Source organism: Diabrotica undecimpunctata, chromosome 8 (assembly GCF_040954645.1).
Source record: "Diabrotica undecimpunctata isolate CICGRU chromosome 8, icDiaUnde3, whole genome shotgun sequence".
Taxonomy (NCBI): domain Eukaryota; kingdom Metazoa; phylum Arthropoda; class Insecta; order Coleoptera; family Chrysomelidae; genus Diabrotica; species Diabrotica undecimpunctata.
Genome location: NC_092810.1, coordinates 143,610,470 through 143,633,888, shown reverse-complemented (window position 1 = coordinate 143,633,888; position 23,419 = coordinate 143,610,470). Strand labels below are relative to the sequence as shown.

Here is a 23,419-nt window from a genome sequence, read left to right as displayed (position 1 = left end):
TTTCTTGTCCAAGGTATTGTCCTAACTTTATGTTAGATTTGGAGACAGGTAATGCTAGAGTCAGCCTATATACGATGAATTTACATAAAAAATACGTTAAAAAAATACTGGGATATTCGAATAATAGGTTGCCAAAATTTCTTTTAAAAGAAATGATGAGAGGAAGGTGTGGCTGGTGGAAAGATTGGAAGAGCGTTGGAAAAAATTTTGTTATTGAGGTAACGTGTGAATGGGAATGGAGAGATAGCTGGCCTAGTATGATTAAGAGTATGATACAAAAAAAGAAGGAGGAGATACAGCATCAATCTGAGAATACGGCACTCAAATCAAATTTTTATGGACATTACAAAGCTCTGCTGGAAGAAGGAATAAACATGCATTATCTACTGGAAGTGAGGGACATTCGATGGCTGTTCAAATTAAGATGTGGAGTTCTATATTTGAATGATCGATCTGGTAGAAATGATGAAAGAAGGTTTTGCTTAATGTGTGACACGAAGGAAAAGGAAGATATGATACATTTTTTGTAAAAATGTTCGATGTTGAGACAGATTAGGTTAAAATGGTTGGGTAGAAATGAACTAAATAGAGTGGAAGTAGTTACTATGATGAGACAGGAAGGGGCTTTAGCAGGTTATTGTAGGAAGGCATGGCCGTATAGGTATGAGTTAGTGATCCTATTTAATTATTAAATATATCAGCATGGTGTTAATTCAATAGGATGAAAATATTAAAATTAGCATTAATAATTTGTTTGCATATAGCTATTATCTTTTTATCTGTCTTGTCTATCTTTACCATCTTCTTCTACTTCCTATCCTTTTTATATAGACATGACTGTCTGTTTTTTAATGTGCCTCCAGTAAGTTGTGATTCCACCGTTTTCGTGATCCTACTAATCGTCTTCCTATTGGGAAACCATCTTTTGCCGTCTTTACTACTCTATTTGTTGTCATTTTGCTTATATGATCGTTCCATTTTACTCTTCTATTTCTTATCCAGTTCTTGATGTTCTCCAACTTGCATCTACATTCTATATATGTACTTCTAGCTCTGTCCCATAGTGTCTTATATCTATCTCTATCTCTGTCAATTTTCTAAAAGTCTAATCTTTATTATCTTGTTATTATTATTGTTATTATGCGAATTGTTAGTGCGAAGTCCTACTCAGTAGGATATACACATTTAGTTTATTACTATAACATTTATATTAATATTTATTTAATTTTAATGACCTTGGTAGATAGAATTAACCTTAATGTAATTTTTTGTATATTAGAGAATAATATTTGTTTGCCAACCCTCCCGATGGCATGTGCCAAAGAGAACAAATGTCGCTAAAAGAAAATATTGCATTCTCTTTTATTTTTTTCAATGAGAGATTAAAAGGCATTATTGACTGATTGATTGATTGATTGGTTGATTGAGACTGAGCAGTCTGTATCAGCTAAGTCACGATACCATCTTTTTTTCGTTGTTCGTTGTGTCTCTTCATTACATCAAGTAAGTATAACAGCGTCTCGTTTGGTGAGGGAGAGAGAGTGTGAAGAATTGCAATGCGCTAGAGGAAAACAGATCGAACAACCTCAAGAGATTTTATGTTGAGTATGCTCGGTTTATGTTAACCCTTTGACGCTCACACTGTTTTCTAATAGCGAAATGTTTAGTGGCTAAATAAGTAGCCACCCATGTTAAAGGCTGAAATCGACTTTGATAATTGTCCGAAAATGAACTCTATTAGCAATGACAGTATGCTTAAACGTTTGGAGTCCACATTTTTAGCCACATTTATTCCACGTGCCTACATCGTGATTTGTAAATGTTGTTGAAGAAAATGTTATTATTAGAAAATAATATGAGCATATATGTTGTTGAAGAAAATGTTGTTAATATTAGAAAATAATATGAGCAATAATATTAGAAAATAATATAAGCATTCAGAGCATTTTTAGTGGCTAAAAATGTAGCCACTGAGCGTTAAAGGGTTAATATACGTCTATGGTGTATTCCTGTTTTATATAATTCGGACCATCAATTTAACAGATAATTAGACTTTTCCAGACTTTGATCCACTTTGTATAGTTAAAAAATACAAAAGGAAAAAGTTGAAATGTTTTCCTTTATTTTTTATAGCTGTATTTTTACATATCCCTCTGTATCTCAAAACAAAACAAAAACTGGACTCAAGTCACTTTCGTTTTAAGCGACTCAATTTTAAATATTATCCGATACTTATTTATGAATTAACATTTATTTATAGTATAAAAAACATATTTTAAACATTTCATTTCCATTGTAGGAGATGGAAATATTTGGCAAATTGCCACAGCTTCAGATCAACCTGACATTCAAACACAACAAATTCAGCAACAATGTAACAATCTTATGAACGGCGAAACGTTAACGTGCCAAGAATTATTAGCTTTAGGGGCCATAAATGCCGCCCTTTCGACTGGCCAAATACTCCTAGATATATTTTTCAATTCAATTACGAAAGGTATTAAAAAAGACAGTGAAAACAATTATCTTCAGCATGTTTCAGACGACAACTTTTCCTGCTGTCAAGATCTCTGGCAATGCGAAGTTGAATATAAAACTGAGAAGCGAACAAAATTATATATTTATTGCTGCTTAGTGTTAAAAGGAATTCTAAAAGCATTTAAAGTGTTCAGGAAAAAAATTAAAAAGATAGTAGTACACAAGTGTTTTCAGGAGGGCATCCTTGTAGCAATCTTAATAAATACACTTTCGATGGGCATTGAACATCACAATCAGGCGGAGATATTGACACATATTGTTGAAGTAACTAATATTATATTTTCTGCCATATTTGGCGTTGAAATGCTGCTCAAAATTATTGCAGAAGGTCCCTTTGGTTATATATCTAATGGATTTAACGTATTTGATGGGATTATTGTAGTTCTGAGGTAAGAAATTTACTTTATATCTTAAATTAGAATATAAATATTATAATAAAAAATGCATATGCAACGTTAAAAATAGAAAATAGTTTTTCGATGCAAAAATGATTAACTCACGTTACAAAGATTGTCACATGTTATTTTGAGCTCAAATTACCTTCTTCTCATTACACATATAAAATTAAGCGAAAACTTTGCGCGTTTTTCCAAAAGTACACGAAAACGAACCTTTTTCCTCAGACTCCCAAATGGTTATCCCACGGATTCCAACATCTTCAACAGCTGCACAGTGAAAGCGTCCGTATCTTATGGCGCTTCACCTCGAAGTGATACCATCACTCTAAAATCATTTTCTTGTTCGCAGAAGCAGAAACATTGTTATTCATTTCCTGCGCAAATGTCCAGGTGGAATCAAAATCAAACGAAAGAGCAATTTGTTTATTATAAACAGTCTCTAAAATGTATACATTACCAATCTCAGAGACGCAAAAAGATAAAGATTTTTTTCGGTGTTTTATGATATATGGGGTGAAATGAAAATGCTACTACAATATCTAAAATTTTTCTCTAGTATATTTATAATTAAGTATTAAGAGCTAGACTAATTAGATGGTAAAAATAAAAATATTACTATTTTTATTCTGTATTTTATTGTATTTTATTTATGATAATGATTCTTTGATGCTTCATTGCATGTATTGTATTTTTTGAGTAATTAAAATTATTTTTCATATATTTTCAGTGCTGTAGAGCTATTCAGAAATTGCACCAGCGACCTTCACACAGATTCGGGATTATCCGTACTGAGAACTTTTCGACTATTGAGAATATTGAAACTAGTTAGATTTATGCCAAATTTAAGGAGACAACTATTTGTTATGTTGAGAACAATGGATAATGTAGCAATATTTTTCTCCTTACTGATACTCTTCATTTTTATCTTCAGGTAAGCATTGTTCTTAGTGAATGCAATTAGACATCAATGAGACACTAACTATTTTATTTGCACTAGATTTGTTAATATGATGGTTTTTATTGACGGCAGTTTAATATAATCTATACGTGTCAAAAAATTAAACTAAAGGGTGGAGGCAGTTATCAGATTAGCTATGCGGTAAACAATGTTTCAGATAGAGATACAACAACAACAAAGAGAAGAATATATTATATATATATATATATATATATATATATATATATATATATATATATATATATATATATATATTATAAAAAATTAGCATTTTTGTGGTGTTTAGGTTCTAAAAGTAATATTAAATTTGGAACTAGATTTTATTGTGCCATTGTAATCAACGTTTCAGCAGGAAACCCTTGCCTTTATCAAGATTCTAAAATTTACAAGATTAGGAACAGAAAGTTATTGTAATATATATAAAAAAACTAACGTTTTACGTTTGGTAAGTTTTTCATTTATTTTACAATAACCTTTTGTTCCTAATCTTGTACATTTTAGAATCTTGACAAAGGCAAGGGTTTCCTGCCAAAATGTTGATTTCAATAACGCAATAAAATCTAGTTCCAAATTTAATATTACTTATTTAATCTAAACCTGAGAAATGCTGTTAAAAAAACTTTAAATGTATTTTCAATATACTTTAACTTCAATAACTAATAAGAACATTTAAAAATCGGTAGAAAACGAAATAATTAAAAAAAATACACGAATTTTAAAAGTATGGTACTATTCTACAAATGATATTGCTTCAACTAAATAAGGAAATGACTGCTTTAGAGCAAAAGAGCAAAATTAAAGCTGTAAAGAGTAAAAATCTTAACCATTTTAACAATATTTAACATAAGTTTTTTAAGTATTTAACAGTACAGTCCAATTTATAATAAACAATAATTTTAATATAAAAATTAGTAACATTACATTTATTTAGTTTTTACCTTGGATCGTATCGAACTTGACTGCATCGCCCTTCGGACTACCACCTACAATCGTCATCAGGGCTTCTGTTTGGTCTGATATCTCAGTCTTGTTCAATTCATTTCATTTCTACTACTACTACTGCTGACACTTTACAGTTTGGTACAAGTGATATCGAGCAATTGTTGGTGGGAGTAAATTTTAACTGGACTAGAAACTAAATGACCATCGTCCTCTGTTTAAGAGAGAAGATTAAGGCAACTGTCTCGGTAATTAACTTTTGTTGAGATAATTAGCTTTTAGATTAAGATTAATTAACTTTTGTTGTTTCTTCGTGCAGAAATATATGTCGCTTCCCTCCTCCACAACTATGCTTAATCAGTTTTACATTGTCATCAATATTAACGTTTCTTCGAAACTTAGTATATTTCCTTAAAAATTCAATTGTTTTGTATACAACACAACATTTTTCCAAAACGCTTTACTGTTATCCCCTTTCTTAAATTTGAAACCTATGTTATATTGGAATTGTCATAAACTTATTTTGCCAATGTCATCAAATTCCCTCTATTTTAATTCAAACAAAATTGTATATACAATCATGTGTTCCTTTTTTGAACGCATTTGATATAAATAGTATCAAATTTCAAATATTCCTCCTTCTCACATATCGTTCGTTTAGTGTATAGTATGGAGTGAAGCGCGAGTGTAGCGGTGATCGTTTGCTGGCAGTTCACTATTTTCATTTTTTATTACAGATCCTAATTTTTATTCACTAATTCTTTAACCAGCACATGCTTTGTTGCACAGACGTTATCAATTTTAAAGCATCAACTTTTTTACCGCAATAAAGTATATAATTTGGTTACAAATGAGAGTCTCTACAAGTGAAACATGTCTTTGTATTTCAGAAATTAGTTTTAAACTAGTGATTTATCCTATTAAATTAACGCCATCCGTTTTCAAGATACAGGGCGTTAAAGAAAAACAAAATTACACATTTTTTACGATTTTGCCGAAATGAATTTGTTTTTATATCTGATTCTCATAGACGGCGCTAGTTACACGAATCTTACTAAGTATTAGTCAATATAACTTTTTTAAGAGTATAATTATTAATCAAAATTTTAAGTAAACTTAAACATCATTCAATTTTACACGAAAAAGCTACTCTTGGTAAAACTCGATACTGTGTACCGTTTTCGGAATATTTTGATTTGAAAATTATGAAGTAATAATTGATGCTGGTATAAAATAGTTAGTAATTAAACAAAACTCACAAGAAGAAAATTAAATTAATGACTAAGAACATAAAATAAAATTCAATTACAGTAAGTGTTCAAAATGCCCTCCGTTTTCGCGAATACACAAGTCTATTCTTTTTTCTAAAGATTTCATTAACCTTCTAAACGGTAGGGGATCAGCTATGATGTCATTAAATTGACGTTGAATTCTTTCTTCCAATTCTTGGCGTGAATTTACCTCTGTAGCATAGACTTTTTCCTTAATATACGACCAAACTGCGTAGTCCAAAGGATCAAAATCGCATGACCGAGGGGGCCAATGAATCGGAGCTTCTGCACCTCTACCAATCCATCGATTCGGAAAATGATTACTCAACCAATTACGACACTTTCTATCAAAGTGTGGTGGAGCTCCATCTTCTAATATCTCGAATAAGGAATTGTTTAAAAAATCAAGATATTTAAATTTCCAGGTAGAATATGATAACCTATTAATTCGTTACCTAAAGTTGCTGCCCAACCATTAACTTTAAATGAGTGTTGGTAATGTGATACCCTTTTGACTCGTGGATTCTCATCACACCAGTAGTGTGCATTATGGGAGTTAGACATACCTTGTCGCGTAAAGGTGGCTTCGTCCGTAAAAAGAATGCATTTTAAAAAAATTGGATTGTGGGCTGTCCTTTGTTGCAATGTTTCACAAAAATCCACTCTAACCGGTAGATCATCTGGCAACGGCTCTAAATGTTTTTTTTTACTTGGTAAGTTTCTTCTAGGAAACTTTTCTGCATAACGTGTCACAGCTGCACTAGAACATCCTAAACATTCGCCTAAGGTTAATAACATGTCAGTGTATTCAACATTTGAGTACATTTTGATTTGATTTTATAAATAACAAGGTTTCAAAACTCTAATTATTGTTGATTTATCGTCATAACAATCAATAAATGTCAGATTTCAATGGTACACTTGGAGAAAATAGAGGTATACCTATTAGAACTTTATCATTATCATTACTACCAGCATCAATTATTACTTCATAATTTTAAAATCAAAATATTCCGAAAACTGTACACAGTATCGAGTTTTACCAAGAGTACCTTTTTCGTGTAAAATTGAATGATGTTTAAGTTTACTTGAAATTTTGATTAATAATTATACTCTTAAAAAAGTAATATTGACTAATACTTAGTACGATCCGTGTAACTAGCGCCCTCTATGAGAATCAGATATAAAAACAAATTTATGGGATGTATCAGCTTCCAAAACATATTCGTATAAAATTTCATTACAATGTTGCCAGTAGTTTCGGCAAAATCGTAAAAAATGCGTAAATTTTTTTTTCTTCAACGCCCTGTATCTTGAAAACGGATAACGTTACAAAAATTTTTTACTAAGCAATTATTTTTTAGTTTTTTACCTACCCTAGAGACGGGGTTACCTTTTTTTGAAATACCCTGTATATATATATATATATATATATATATATATATATATATATATATATATATATATATATATATATATATATATATATATATATATATATGTATATATATGTTTCAAAAGGTTTCCGTAGTTAGTACAATTAAACCTAGACCTAAGAATAATACTATTATAGAAATTAATATTAACCTCACCAGTCTTCTGGGTTGTACCGCGTCGATTATCATTTAAGTCAATCCACGTTGTTGCCTCTTCAAGGGTGAGTTTTTAATTTATTGGTTAAACGTAAACCTGCGTGCTGCCGTTCTCCGAGACTACGTGGAAGCTGTAAAGCAGAAGTGTTAGGATTTCCTACTTTTTGGACGCCGGTTGGATCAAGCCCGCCACCAAGTACAAGCTCTATTGGGAAAAACGGTTCTTTTCAGATTGTTGGCCGTTTTGTTCAATTCGGTTTAACCGCATGATCAGGTATCGTTGTGCAATGAGATTGGGAAACCACAGTAAACCAATATCCCCCTGTCCTGTGATTTTGAATGCGACTATTAAGGAGTGTAAGGGGTGCTCACTGTTTAGTGTTTGGTGTGTGTGGATGTACGATTATCATTGGGCCGAGCTTTTGACATCCTCTTCTATGTCTTCTTCAGGGCTTCCGAGGTCTCGGTCTCCCGAGCCCCCAGACACTGCACACTACACTGATCACTAATCAAAGCATTACTGGTGCTGGGAATAGAGGACGGGTCATTTATACCGTCCATGGCGATGTAGCCTGGGTGGAGGTTGGTGTGGGGGCCAGCATGAGGGAGGATTAACGCGGAGATTAGTGCGAGGGTTGGGACGAACATTTCTGATAGTAGGATTTTGATTGACGGATGAAGCGGAAAAAATTTTTTTATGAGAGGTCTCCAAGTCGAAGGTAACCGTATGCCGTTATCTCTTTTATTGAGACAATTTGGCCTTTTTTTAATTTCTATGACTTCTCGGATAATTCTTGTTTATAGAAGCGGGTGGGGGCTTTGGTTCTGGAGTTTTCAAAATATAGTTTTAAAAATAAATATAATATAATATAATAAGTACATATTATCTCTTCTCATTTTCAATTCTCATAAATACAATACTGAAACCTGGGGAAATAAAAAATTTACGGAATGACAAAGTTACCTACAGACACATCACGATGGAATTAATTTCTAATAAAACAATACAATCCTAAAACAAAATAATGAAATAACGACGTGGCTAGAATTGTGGAATTTTACAAAAGTTCACGGTCTCAGATTTCGGTTTTGGGAGTGAGTCACCCTCTTTAATATATGATTGGACTATAAGGAAATGACTCAAGAAAAAAAAAGAATAAAAAAATTTGTCAAAAGATGCACCAACCCTTGATACCTAACGGTATAAGAGGAAGGAATTATGTATGTATGTGATAATATTACTCTACATACAAATATTGGCGGAGGAACTAATGTTTTGATTGTGGTATTCACCATTTGTGGATTATCTTCTTATTGTTTATAATAAAAAGAAACAAATTTCGACAGCTGATTGAACTGTTTATGCCGAACTGGAACATTATTTTATTTATTATTTAACATTTTTATGCGTGTGGCCACTTAAAAAACACCTGATGATTAAATTGAGTAGAATATTTTTTGGATGAAGCTTTTTATTTATTTTTGTTAGAAAATAGGTCGTAGTAAATGTATAATTAATACATTATTTTATGTTGTATTGGTAATGTCAACTCTTTTCTAGAAAAACGCAACCGAACAGTTAAAAGTACTAGAAACACATTTCCAATAACAAACAATAAATAAACTCTTCAAGATGATCAAGTCCTTTGAATTCTTTGCACTTACTGATTCTTTTGATGAAGGTATTTCGACGTTAAAAAACATTTTTTGTCTATGTCAAATAAACAGTAAAGGAGACGTTACAAAATGTAAGAACTATACAAAAATACCGAAAGTTACAGTAATAAGGTGTTGGCATTATTAATTAGAAAAACAATTAAAACCAAATTACAAAATAATTTAGGTGAATATTAAGCTGGCTTTAGGACAAGTATATCAGTTATAAATGAATACGTTTCTTTTTATAAAACAGAGCAATATCATATAGACATCAATAGCCATTAGAGCAATATTATAGAGGATTCACAACGAATAATTTTTACTACAAATGTGTTTAATTTCAATAATTTCTCTGGGTTTTACAGCACTCCAAAGTTGACCGGGTTCTTGAATACTCATCAGAATACGATTAAAAAAAATTTAATTTATTTATATAATTAGTTCACAAAATAACGAATATAATAGAAAAAACATTAGAATCAAAGAAAGTCTGATCTGCAATCTTCTTGGACGTAGCACAGGCGTTTGATAAAGTCTGGCATGAGGGTTTAAATTCTAAAAACTATGAACGTTCATACCTAAACAGTACTCAGAAATCTTGAAATCACACATTACGAATAGATATTTCAGAGTAAAACAAGAAGAAGTGTACACCGACAAAAGGGAGATCAAAGCTGGCGTGCCACAAGGGAGTGTCTTAGGTCCGGTCCTGTACCTATTGTATACGTGTGACATTCCAGAGCTAGAACAAAACACTATTGCCACCTTCGCGGATGATACAGCCATACTAGCGATAGGAGACACTAGTGAAGAAGCAACTGATAAGTTGCAATTATCAGTAAATAAAATACATAACTGGACTAGAAAATGTCGAATAATATTAAATGAGACTAAATCTGCACACATTAACTTTACAAATAAAAAAATAGAAAATTTTCCAGTTAGAATAACTGATATCCAAGTTCTTTATGCAACATCAGCAAAATACTTGGGTACCACCCTAGATGCGAAGCTGCGCTGGAAAGTCCATGTCAAAAAGAAAAAAGGGGAGCTTGATATTAGATATAAGAAATTGTATCGGCTGATTGCAAAAAATTACTAGAACTAATACTGCCGCTAGCTGACTCAGGATGTTTTTTAAAAATGTTAATGAAGTTAAGTTTGCCAATATTGTAAGCTAATAACATTGTGTCTCAATCTAAAAAGCATGAAGAAACAAAAAATTCACTGCAATGACTCGGCATATAAAAATCTTGAAGGACAGTATAGCTGATGCGACTTACAATCTTCTAAATGTTCAAAAAAAATGAACACTTTGGACAAACAACATTAAACGGCTTTCTTTTTAATGCCTTAAGCAAAACAAAAATATCAATGTCCTCTGCTACGAGAGTCACATAATCATAGGCTTGGAATACAGCAAGCGCAGAACGGATGATGACTGTATATCATCAGATTCAACCTGGTTGGGAAGGTCTGTTAAGTTTGTTTTGTTCTTTTCATTACCAAGAAATATAACTTGGACTAATATTGGTACGGTGCTTTTAATAAACTTTATCTCTGTTCATCGGTGCTTTTCCGTGCGACGCAAGCGCACAACGTGGGGTAAGTTTTGTGGTGGCGGAATGGGTCGATAATAAATTAATTATGACATAAGAAGGTTAAGAATATAATAATTTGATGTAAAATTATATTAATAAAAAATATATATAATACAAAACTAAGTCTAATGGTTCGTTTTTATCGTATTGTTACGAGTAATCAAGAACCCGGTCAACTTCGGAGCTCTGTAAAATCCAGAGAAATTAATAAAATTAAACAAATTTGCTCTGATGTCATTTCATTGTAAAATGACCAGAAAAAAAAAAGATTTATACCAAAATTTTTTAGTTATTTTTGTTTATAACTTTTTTATTTTCCATTTTACGATTAAAAGTTATAGAAATAAAGTAGTAGACAATTTAATTTGCTTCAAATAATGTCTGATAAAATTTTTATTTCCAAGCGTCGCAATTAATTTTTATGTTACTATGGTTACTTCTATTGATTGTCACTGTGACAAATAAGAAAAATCGCCGATTCTTGCGCTACTAGTTAAGTTTTGTAAACTTCTGTTCTTATTGTTGACCAAAAGTACGATTATTATGCCTGATTCCGAGGATCCCACGGCATCGCGTATTCCTCCAGATATTTTGTGTACTGCAAAGACCGTATCCGAAGGATTGTTGTCTTCCAAGTCCACTGCGGTTTACGAAGCTTTTGAGCTTTTGACTTTTACACTTTTGTGCCTAGGCGTAAAAGTAATATTTTTTATTTTCAATCACGTCACAAAAATTATTACTTCTGTGACGTTTAAAAATCTTCTATTCAGAGTAAAAATGACTTTTTGTGCCTCGTAAAACGTACAGACTCGCCACAGAAAGTATCATTTTTACTCCTAATAAAACAATATAGTATTAAGGTTGCTAGTTTACGATATACAGAACGAAAACCCTTTCCCCCTTTTTCCATGATGGCGGCCTGAGAACAAGTGAAACTTGAACTTAAGCCTATACTTACCCTTTCAACACATCAAAAAAATAAAATTGTGTCTTAAATCATTAAAAATGTAACATTTCAATAGACTATGAAGCAAAATTTACAAATAAAATCCTTGTCTGGTGCACAATTTTTAACAGGCCTGTAACCCGACAGTTTGAGCGAAGCATGAGGAGTGAAGCTTTAAATAATCAGAATTGCCTTTTAAAATTGCTTCAGATTGTCCACTAACATCATGCTAATAATTATATTATGTTTTGGCTAAACCTAGCATCATGTCATTTTTCAAGAGATACCCAAAACTGGCTTCGACAACAGCACGTACCTTTTGTTCCTAAAAGAAACGATAATCCCCCGAACTTGCCGCATGCTCATTCAATAGAGAAATTTTGAGCTTTACTCTATAGGAAGGTTTATGATGGAAGCAAAGAATCCCAAGATGAAGAACAACTAAGACGGCAAATTTACGAGAGAAAAATTGATCTGAATTCCGTCCAGGATCTCGTAAGAGACATTCGAAGAATGCGTCTGATAGAGCAGAATGGGCTCCACATAGTTTGATACTATAGTTTAGTTCAGTATTGAGTTATAACTTTATGAAAACTAGTTACTGTTTAAATAAACTCGTTAAAAAATCCGATAAATATTTTTTGAAAAAACTTTTAGAACGCACGTTATGGCAAAGAAAAACATGAAATGAGAAATGGTTGCGAGAGTTCAAAGATAGAGATAGCTCGGATATATAGCTAGAACCCTAAAAGAAAGAATATGTATAGAAATAAGAGAAACTAAAGCAGAAACAAAAGAAGAAAAAAAATCAAAAAAGGATGAGGTAGGTACAAGAAAACTCAGAAAACTGGAAAAGCTTGCACAATATAAAGGAAGTGAAGGAAAACCTCTACGGCTGCTTGAGCTGGTTTATACAGTGATCTTATGCGTAATATCAAATTAAGCAGGAGATGCAGATACGGAAAAATTCTGTAAATATTTTATATACAGTGTGTCCGTAAAGTATGGAATAAATTCGATATTTCCTAAATGAAACGCCTTTTTAAAAAAATCTAAAATACGTCGATTTTTAAATTTAACGTTCTTACGGCTCTTTTTTTAAATGTACCACCCTGTATTTTAGAACATTTTTAGATCGATAAAAATAAGCTGATTCCAAAAAAGTATAATACTGGGGGTCTAATGGATATAATTTGAAAGATATGTGGTTAGACAATTAATTTTTATTGATTTATAACCTTTAAATTATAAATAAATTATAATAAATAACTTGTAATCCAGTAATTAATACATAACTTAATCTTAAATGTTCGAATTGCAGCCCTTGTTGTATTTGACAGTAACCCAAACGTTGTAGAAATTCTTGTAGAACCTTGTTTATGCTTTATTGAGAAATATTGTTTATTTCTTTATGAATTCTTGTTTTTAAGTCTCCAATATTTGCAGGTTTCGTTTTATAAACAACATTCTTTAAATGACTCCACATAAAATAATCCAAAGGATTGAGATCTGGCGACCTCGCTGGCCATTGAATAGGTCCACGTCTTCCAATCCACCTGTTCGGAAAAATTTCGTTTAGGTACCTTCGAACATTTAAAGCATAATGCGCAGGGGCACCATCCTGTTAAAACCATAAACTTTTATCAAAACATCCAAGATTAATTGTACTGGGGAATAAATTAACTAAAATAGGTACGAGGTACCCACTTAAAAACTGAAGGTATGCTGGCCCGTTTAAATTACTTTCCAAATAGTAGGGTCTAATGATTTTATTTCTTACAATACCAGCCCATACGTTTACCTTGTGCGGGTATTGTGTATAATGTTTACGCATCCAGTTGAAGTTTTCTTTTGCCCAGTATCTACAATTCTGACGGTTGACCTTGCCATTTAATTTGAATGTAGCCTCATCAGAAAAAATATTATTTTGAACCAAGAGGGGGTTTCGGTGGCTGTTATCCATAATTATTTCGCAAAATTGTATTCCTTTATCTGTATTATTCTCGTTTAATTCCTGTACAACTGTGCATTTTACTTACTTTACTTACTTTTATGTACTTTGTGTACCGTTGTTTTGCAAACATCGAGATCACTACTAACCTTACGAACAGAAGTGTGCACATCTTCTTCAAAAGCAAGTAGAACATCTAATGTTGTAACATAATTTACAGAGGGACAACCTGATTTGCGTGCATTTTCAACCTTCCCAGTTTCTCGAAATTTCTTTTCAATCTTACTTACTGCTGACTGCGTGATGGGTATTTCTGGATATTTATCATTAAATAAATTACACACTTCCATCTAAGTTCGCGATTTGTCTCCATACCCAATCATCATGAGTATTTCAATTCTTTGCTTTACACTCAAATTCATTTCTACTTAAAATTAATTCTAAGCAATAAGACAGAACATTCACGAATTAATACAATTATTGTACTACTTAATTGTTATTGAACGTTACTAAAAATAATTACAATTTACCAAAAACTAGAAGTATGCTACTTTTTTGCAATTGATAATAAATAATTTATTCTCTAAGCGCATATCTTTCAAATTATATCCATTAGACCCGAGTATTATACTTTTTTAAATTCAGCTTATTTTTATCGATCTAAAAATTTCCTAAAATACAGAGTGTTACATTTAAAAAAAGAGCCGATGACGTCATCACTGTAATGTCTATCACCTTCTGTAATGAAATTTTATTGTAAAATATAGAACATTAATTTTAAAAATCGACGTGTTTTAGATTTTTTTAAAAAGGCTTTTTATTTAGTAAATATCGAATTTATTTCATACTTTACGGACACACTCTATATTGCATATAATATTTTTAAAATGTGCGGCAGTTCAGTTGTTCAGTCTTTTTTTTATGAACAGCTGGTTCCTAAAAAAAAGATACGACTTTTAGTAAGATTTGATCATTTTGAGCAGTGTAGTTGATTGGTCTGACATTATATTATATTTATTATGACAGACAAATAATAAAATAAATAAACAAACAATAAACAATTGATTATAATAACATAATTTGAAATAATTATTAAGGTCTATATTTTGATATTATTTTGAATTCCTGCCTATTATAAAGAGTATATAAATGATAGTTTTTACATAAAATAGAGTTGTTATTATTTTTATTATTATTAAAGAATAAAACAAACGACTTGTATCCAAATAAAACGATAACTGGGCACTGTCAAAGGCAGCAAAACATTTTAACATAAGCAGAACCACAGTTATTAATAAAAAATAGAGCGAACAAGAAACTTTCGAAAGAAAGCGAAAGTCTGGAAGATCAAAACTGTACTAAATTTAGGTATGTAAAAATAAAATTAATATTTTGTAATATCTCCATCAGCATTGATAACAGCTTGTAGTCTTCGCTCTATCTGCGTGAAAGGAACTATAAAACTGTCTTCTTTAGAGAGCTCTTCCCAAATCTGTTGTATACCGTGCCACAGCTCTTTATCAATTTACATATAAAATTACGTCGATAGAACCGTTTTGTAATAACCCTCCACACATTCTCGATTAAGTTTATATCTGAACTGTAGCTAGACCATGATAAAGTTTCGATGTTGTTATTCTGGAGCCACTTGTTTATTATATTTGCAGTGTGAACAGGACAATTATCTTATTGGAACATAAAAGTTATTTTCTGGATATTCTACACTGGGAAACATGATGTTTTCTAAAAGAGTCAGATAAGTCTGCCCAACAAACCTGCCATCAATACGCCATACCATTATCATTCCTCTAGATGAAATCCGTCCATGTATTGGCACTAAAATGACCAGCTGCTCGATATCTATCAACATAAAGAAGATTAAATCTATTATTATCTGGTCTATACACCCCAATTTTGCCCTTTTTAGAGGATTGAGAAATTTTCTCATCTGTAAATATTACCCTGTCCCAAAAATCTTGATTTTGTAGCTGGTGGTTTAAAGCAAATATAAGTCTTGATTGCTTCTGTTGTAGTGTAAGAGCTTGTTTTTTGCTGCTTTTCGGTAAGTAAGACACAATGCTCTATTTCTGCGCAAAGTTGTTGTCTTTCTTCCCGAAAATTGTGACATAATTCTTGCAGTTCTCGCATCTTCAAAAGGATTCTCTTCTAATCTCTCCAAAAGCGTACGATGTTCATGAGCGGTAGTTATTTTTGGTCTTCCAGAATCTTTCTTTCTTTCGAGAGTTTCTTGTTCTCTCCATCTTTTATTAATATTAAAAACGGTTGTTCTTCTTACGTTAAAATGGTTCGCTACGGCAGATAGTGACCAACCATCTTCTAATTTTGTTACAATTCTTGCTTTTAGTTCTTTGCTAGCATGTGGAGCCATTTTTTGAGGTTGAACAGAATAAGCTATCTGGCAAATTTTAAGATTTAGCAGTGACAGTGACAGTATGTAAATAATAAGTATTTATCCTTCAAAATACACTGCTCAATTTTCTACAAAATACGCTTTAAGAGCCGTATCAGTTTTTTTACGAACCAGCTGTACTGTATCTTCTATTCTCTAAATATCCTTAACCCGATAATAAAAATGTTTTGACTGCAAGGAATCGTTCAAAAATAAACATTAAATTTAATTTTAAATATATTCTTTAAAACCATTGGTTTAAAACTTTACGGCTGAGGTGAGTTTTTACGTTATGGCTAATTTGAAACTCATTAAGGCCAAAAATTACGGTGCTTGCTTTAAAATTGTGTAAACGAACTAATCGGAGCAAAGTAAATTTAAAACGTTTCTAGTGATCGTAAAGTTAACCTTATGTTAATGAGTTGTTGTTTATTTTCATTAAATTTTATGATTACGTTAACGCTTAACGAAACTGCGTTGTAGGATTCTTGTTATATACATACAGTTTACACTATTTTGTTAAAACTTGTTTGAGCTTAAATTGTATTTTTGGGATATTTTAGCATCCTTGGGATGAATATATTTGGTTGCAAGTTTTGCAAAGACGAATCGTCGTACAACAAAGAACAAGAATGTTTATCAAATAACGATGAGGAGAAAGACAGGAAAAATTTCGATTCTCTATTATGGTCCCTTGTTACTGTGTTTCAGGTACTTTTGAGTTTTCTATTCAAGGTTTTACTTAATCCGATTTTAACTTATTTAACAGCTACATTTCCTCAATAATAACCAATACAAAACTTATTAACACTATCTTTAACACTAAAAAACAACAATAAAATCAATTTGTACATCTGTTTTTATAAAAAAAAAACTTTCTGAGTACTTTACGAAATCTAAACAAACCTCATCCTATCAAACTTTTTCATTCTATATTTAAAAATATTTGCAAGTGATTTATCTCTAAATTTTGTTATAACTCTCTTGTTTTCAGTGATTATGCAAATGATACTCATATTTTTGGTTAAAAATTAATTTTTATTCCAAATATTAAATTAATATCTTATGCTTGTATGCCTTCAGATGTGGAGTTTTATCATAAATCTGTTTTTAAATACACTTCTTTAATTAATAAGTTAATGTTGTTACATTGAAATAATAGAGTCTTTAATTATCATGCGCTTAAGCCTTAACATGTACTAAGACTTTTACAGCTCAAAGACTAAGATTGGCTGTACACATTGCTAGGATATCACATAATGAGTACACGAAGAGATTGGCAGTCTCAAACCCAAAGGACAGAAGAAGTAGAGGAAGGCTGTGCAGAAGATGGATTTGTGGTAAAAAAGAACAGCTTGAGATTGTAAGAGTCAAAAAAAAGTAGAAAAGTTGTAAGAAGTGTTAAATTCAAGATCCACAGAGGATTTTGAGTCAATTATGACGATAAGCCATGTGAAAAATCGGACGCACATTGTGAATTTCAATCAACAATAAATTATTGATATGCTTTTATAAAACAATTATGCAAAATGTCAGAAATTATCCATCTGCCAAATCTTAAACTACAAAATTCGAATTTTAGGATATTACTCCTATAAGTCCTTTTACTCAGAAAACAAGCTTTAAGTCTGTAACAGCGGAAACTTTTACATCTGTCCGAAGAAGTTTTTATGATAGATTGGGATACTATTCAGCCGTAAAAGGTCAAATATTTGAATCATTTCTGTAGGGCATAAAAAATTATTTCTTATTTCAATAGAAATCATTTTTTAATTTTAATAACAGTATATTTTTTGTTTTATCTTTTTAAAAACGAAAAATCCAGTTACCAAAACGTTTGTCGTATTTCTTTTATTTTTAAAGTTATTGACCCTAAAAAGGTAGTATAGGTTTATACTAAGTTTTATGTCTTCTTCTTCTTCTTCCTACTTGTATGTAGGCTTTAAAGCATGTTTTTTTTAAATATTAGCCTCCTAAATTGTTTAAATTACCGCACCATCGTTTTCTTGGTCTGCCAATACTTCTTCGTCCATTTGGTGACATATTTCATGCTATTCGTACTATCCTATCTTTTGCCATTCTACTAATATGTTCGTTCCACTCCTGTTCTGTTTTGTCACTCATCCATTTATGTCTTCTATATTGCATGGTCTTCTTATGTTTTCGCTTCTCTGCTTATCCAACAGACACTTCCCTGATATTCGTCGGAGTTTTTTCATCTCAGTTGTTTCTAGTAGTCGTCTCGTTTTAGATATGTCAGGTCTTGTCTCCGCCGTGCATTTTAATATAGGTCTATTTGCTGCTTTATAGATTCTTGTTTTTGTCTTGTCTTGTCTTGTCGTAGATGTCTTGTCTTAGGTGTTTGTTCTTCCAGATTGTGTCATTAAGAGATCCCGCCGCTTTACTTGCTTTTAAGCTTTGTTGTCGTACTTCTTCTTCAACATCCCGTAACTAGTTATTACTTTCCCCTCAATTTCGATTTTACATCGTAGTGGATATTTAGATGTTGTCATATATTTGGTTGTTTCTGCTGATATTATCATATTGTATTTCTTGGCTGTTCTATTGAAGATATGTGTTAATCTTTGGAGCTCGTCTTCTGTCTCGGCGATTAATGCGACGTCTTCTGCAAACATATTATTTGGACCTCTTAGTTCCCCATTCTGTAACAATGACCTTTACATCATCATCAATCAGCCAATCCCGTCCACTGCTGGACATAGGCCTCCCTCAGTTCTTTCCAGTGTTCTCTACACTGGGCCGCTTGTAGCCAGTTTCCCGCTACTCTTTTTATGTCGTCGGTCCATCTAGTCGGTGGTCGTCCTCGGCTTCTTTTATAATTTCTGGGCCTCCATTCCATAATTCGTCTTGTCCATCGTCCATCTTGTGTTCTGGCTAAGTGTCCTGCCCAGTTCCACTTAAGTCTCGTGGTTCTTTCGATGACGTCTTGAACTCCTGATCTTTGCCTGATTTGTCGGTTTGTTATGTGGTCTCGGAGGCTCACATTCAGCATTGCACGTTCCATGGCTCGTTGTGTAACTCTTAGTTTATTCGCAGATTTCTGCGTGAGTGTTAAAGTCTCTGCTCCATAAGTTTGTACAGGCAAAACACATTGGTTATAAACTTTTCGCTTGAGACACATGGGAATTGAACTTTTTAGAATATGGCTTAGTTTGCCAAATGCTGCCCATGTCAGGCCTATTCGCCTCTGTATTTCATTTATTTGATTGTCTCTGTTTATTTTGATCTCGTGTCCCAGATATTTGTAAGTGTCTGTTTGTTGTATGGTATTATTGTCGATAGTTATATTTCCACTCATTACGAGATTTGTCATAAGTTTAGTTTTCTCAAAGTTTATCTTTAATCCTGCTCTTTCAGACAGACTTTTAAGCGAATGTAACATAGAAACCGTATCCTGTAAGTTATCTGCGATTAATACGACATCATCTGCAAACCTCAGATGATTTAATCTTTCTCCATCTATATTGATGCCCATATCTTGCCATTGGGTGTTCTTAAATATTGACTCTAGAGCTGCCGTGAACAATTTTGGTGAAATATTGTCTCCTTGTCTTACTCCTCGACCTAAGCTGAATTTTTCTGTGTCTTCGTGTAGTCGTATACTTGATGTAGCGTTCTCGTAGATGTTTTTGATTAGTGACGTGTACCTGTAATCTATTCGGCTTTGATTTAGGGCTTCCAGTACGGTTTCAAACTCTACAGTATCAAAAGCCTTCTCGTAATCGACAAATGCAAGAACCAGTGGTATGTTGTACTCGATGCATTTTTCAATTAAGATCTTTATGGTGTGCAAATGGTCATTTGTGCCATATCCTCTCCTAAAGCCTGCCTGTTCTTTGGGCTGATAGAAATCAAGTTTAGGTGTTAGTCTCTTTGTTAAGATTTTCATAAAGAGTTTATACATATGTGTCAAGACGCTGATGGGTCTATAATTTTCTAATTTAGTAATATCACCTTTTTTGTGTAACAAGACTATCACTGCATTGTTCCAGTCTTTAGGAATCGTACCCGCATGTAAGCATTTATTAAACAGTTCGCTTACTGATTTTAATAGAATTTCTCCTCCTGCTTTTATTGTCTCAATAACGAGTCCATCGTCACCAGGCGATCGATGGTTCTTCATTTCCTTTAAAGCTGATCTTACTTCTGACACAGTAATGGGTAAAAGTATTTCCGATCCCTGATTTATGAGAGTCTTTACTCGTGTCGGTAAATTTTCTTGTGATCTTTGGCTGGTATAGAGGTCTTTATAAAACTCTCTAGTTATTTTCAGAATGTTTTGTTTATCTGTTGTTGCCTTTCCGTCTTTATATTCTAGCTTGTATATTTCTTTTTTACTTTGTGTGAGTTCTCTTTTCATTATCTTTAAACCTTTGTTCTTTTCTACTGTTTGAGTAATTACATTAGTATTATATCTTCTTATATCTCTTCTAATATCCGCTGAAATTCTTTTATTTAGTTTTCTATATTCTTCTTTGTTTCCCTTTTCTTTCTCGCTTAGGTTTCGTTGTATTTCCATGAGAGCTTTTGTGTCTTTGCTAATCTTTTCACTTTTGGTGTAATTTTTCTTGCAAAATTTGAGTTGTGCGTTTCTAACCGAGTCTGTAATTAATTTATTATAATCGTCGATACTTAGAGGTTTGGGATTATTACTCTGTAAAGTTTCTGCTATATTTTTTATGTACGCTTCTGGCTGATTTGGTGAATTCCAAACTATGCGTTTGCCACTGTTTATCATCTTTGCTCTTTCTTATTGTAGGTTTATCGTTATTCTAGCTCTTACTGGTCGCTTCCTACTGATAGTTTATTAAGTACAGTGACATCTTGAATAATTTGCTTTTTGTCTGTTATTATATAATCATATTCGCTCTTAGTTCTTCCATCTGGACTAACCCACGTCCATTTTCTACTCTGTTTCTTCTTAAAAAAGGTGTTCATTGCATACAGTTTGTGTTGCAGTAGAAAGTTGGTAAGTATTTCGCCTCTTTCGTTTCTTACTCCGATTCCAAAATCTCCGATTGCTACTTCTTGTTCGTCCTTTTTCCTTCCGAGTTTCCCGTTAAAATCTCCCATTATCAGATTGTAATGGGCCGGTTCCTGCTTTTTTGCTCTTTCGATTTCCTCATAGAAGGCTTCAACAATCTCATCTTCGTAATCGCTGGTGGGGGCGTATACCTGGATTATTTTCAGATTGTATCTCTTATTTAGTCTTAGATTTATATACATAACTCTTGGGGAAATGCAGCCAATGCTCTGTATCATTTTCTGTAATTTTTTGTGTACTAATAAACCTACTCCTCCAGTTGTCGATTCTGTTTCCCCATTATAGTGGAATATGTTGCCTGATTTTAGTTTGACCTAATCTTCACCTCTTCTTTTGACTTCGCTAATTCCTATAATATCCCATTTCACATGTCTGAGTTCTTCCTCCAGTTCCGTCATTTTTTCATCTTTGGATAAGGTTCTTACATTATACGTAATTATGTGCAGCGTTCGTCGTTCTTGGTAGCCTCTTACATCCCGGAGATTCTTTGCACCCTCTGCCCGCTGTCCGTGAATCCTACCGCTACCTTGGTTGGGAACTAGCGAGCTGCCGGGGACTGAGGGCCCTTTTCTTGAATGTCTATTCATGCTGAGGGGTTTTGGCATTTAAACACCACGCTTGCCAGGCCGGTTGGTGAGTTGGTTTGGGAAATTGGTAGGATAGTAGGTATTGGGTAGGAATGGGTTTAGGACATGATTTCTCTCCATAGGAGTTGAGAGACAATCAAGGCTCGCGTAGGGCAGGGTCGCATCCCTGAAGTAAGTCTATCCTCCACTGGGATTATATCCACATACTGCTTGTAATAAGACTAAGACCTTTACATACTGCTTGTATTATTTCGCCCATTCTTATATTAAAGCGAAGTGAGCTTAACGAGCCACCCTGTCTGACTCCGGTTTGTACTGGTATACACTGTGTTAGTTTTCCATTTATTTTTGCCTGTATTCGATTATGGAAGTAGATGTTTTCGATGGTTTGTATAATATTGATTGGTATGTTTCTTTTATACAGTAGATGTAAGACGTCTTCGACTTGGATTCGATCGAAAGCTTTTGTCAGGTCTATAAAACATAGATATGCTGGTTTATTGTACTCGATAGTCTTTTCTGTGATTTGTCTTAGTACAAATACAGCTTCTACGCAGGATTTTATGGATCTGAATCCTTGTTCTTCTTTTTCTTGAACTGAATAAAGTAATAAAAATGCTTAATACAAATAATTACCTAACATGAATTATATTAAAAACTATTAATGTGTGTTGTGTAAACCTGTTACACTTTTTTCCCAGTGTAAAAATAACTTGATTGCTATAAATGACAATCCGTCAGAATTATCAAGTTTGTCAAAGCGGATGGTTGCAATTCCAGATTATTTAAATTTAATCAAATACAAATAATTTCCAAAATAAAAGATATCAAGTATTTTACGGTGGTTTGAAGATTATAACAGAAGCAAAACCACGATTTTGAGAATTAGAAAAAGATGGGACCTCGACCAAACTGCATTCCAGTTTGATTAACCGTAATTTCTTCTGGAGACCTCTACGATCCTCTTTTCTTTTCATTTTAACTGATTGCTCCTCACCACCACATCTTTCTACATCGCAATTAATCTCTGTCCATTATCATTTGTGATGTCGCGTTTATTATGTTTTTCCTACTTTCATATTGCAATTCCTAGTTATTTATTGTATATCGTGTTTTACATAAACATAAGTCAAAAATACATAAATCAGAAACAATAAAGGCAATATGCATATAAGTAATAAGACTGCTAAATGATGAAAATATGGATGCACTAGTAGAAATATTTAACATATATGAAACGGGCGAAATACCACAGCACTGGCTCCAGTTTTTTCGACGTTTTTCTATGCTACATTGAATACCAGAAAGTGCTTGACTGTATCAAACATACAGAACTAATGAAACTGCTACAAACTAGAATAAGCAGAATAACCTAAGATTTACTAAGAACCTCTACTTAAATCAACCAGCATTGGTAAAAGTGGAGAATGAAACTACACCCAATTTTCCAATAGAGAAAGACGTTATTCCAACTGACAATTAATATTAATTATTAAAGGGAAAA

At 32.6% G+C, this 23,419-nt stretch overlaps 1 protein-coding gene across 4 annotated transcripts in view; it reads left to right on the top strand.

Annotated features, from left to right (window-relative positions):
- The window catches only part of Ca-alpha1T (Ca[2+]-channel protein alpha[[1]] subunit T), a 141,700-nt gene that overhangs the window by 10,659 nt on the left and 107,622 nt on the right, over positions 1 to 23,419 (top strand). For 3 of the 4 annotated variants that reach the window (XM_072541269.1, XM_072541271.1, XM_072541268.1), the window contains exons 8-9: positions 2,300 to 2,927; positions 3,664 to 3,867. In XM_072541269.1, coding sequence (XP_072397370.1) covers positions 2,300 to 2,927; positions 3,664 to 3,867 — 832 coding nt within the window. Of the gene's footprint in view, positions 1 to 2,299; positions 2,928 to 3,663; positions 3,868 to 16,826; positions 16,975 to 23,419 lie in introns of all 4 variants that reach the window. The other variant, XM_072541272.1, reaches the window with a different exon arrangement.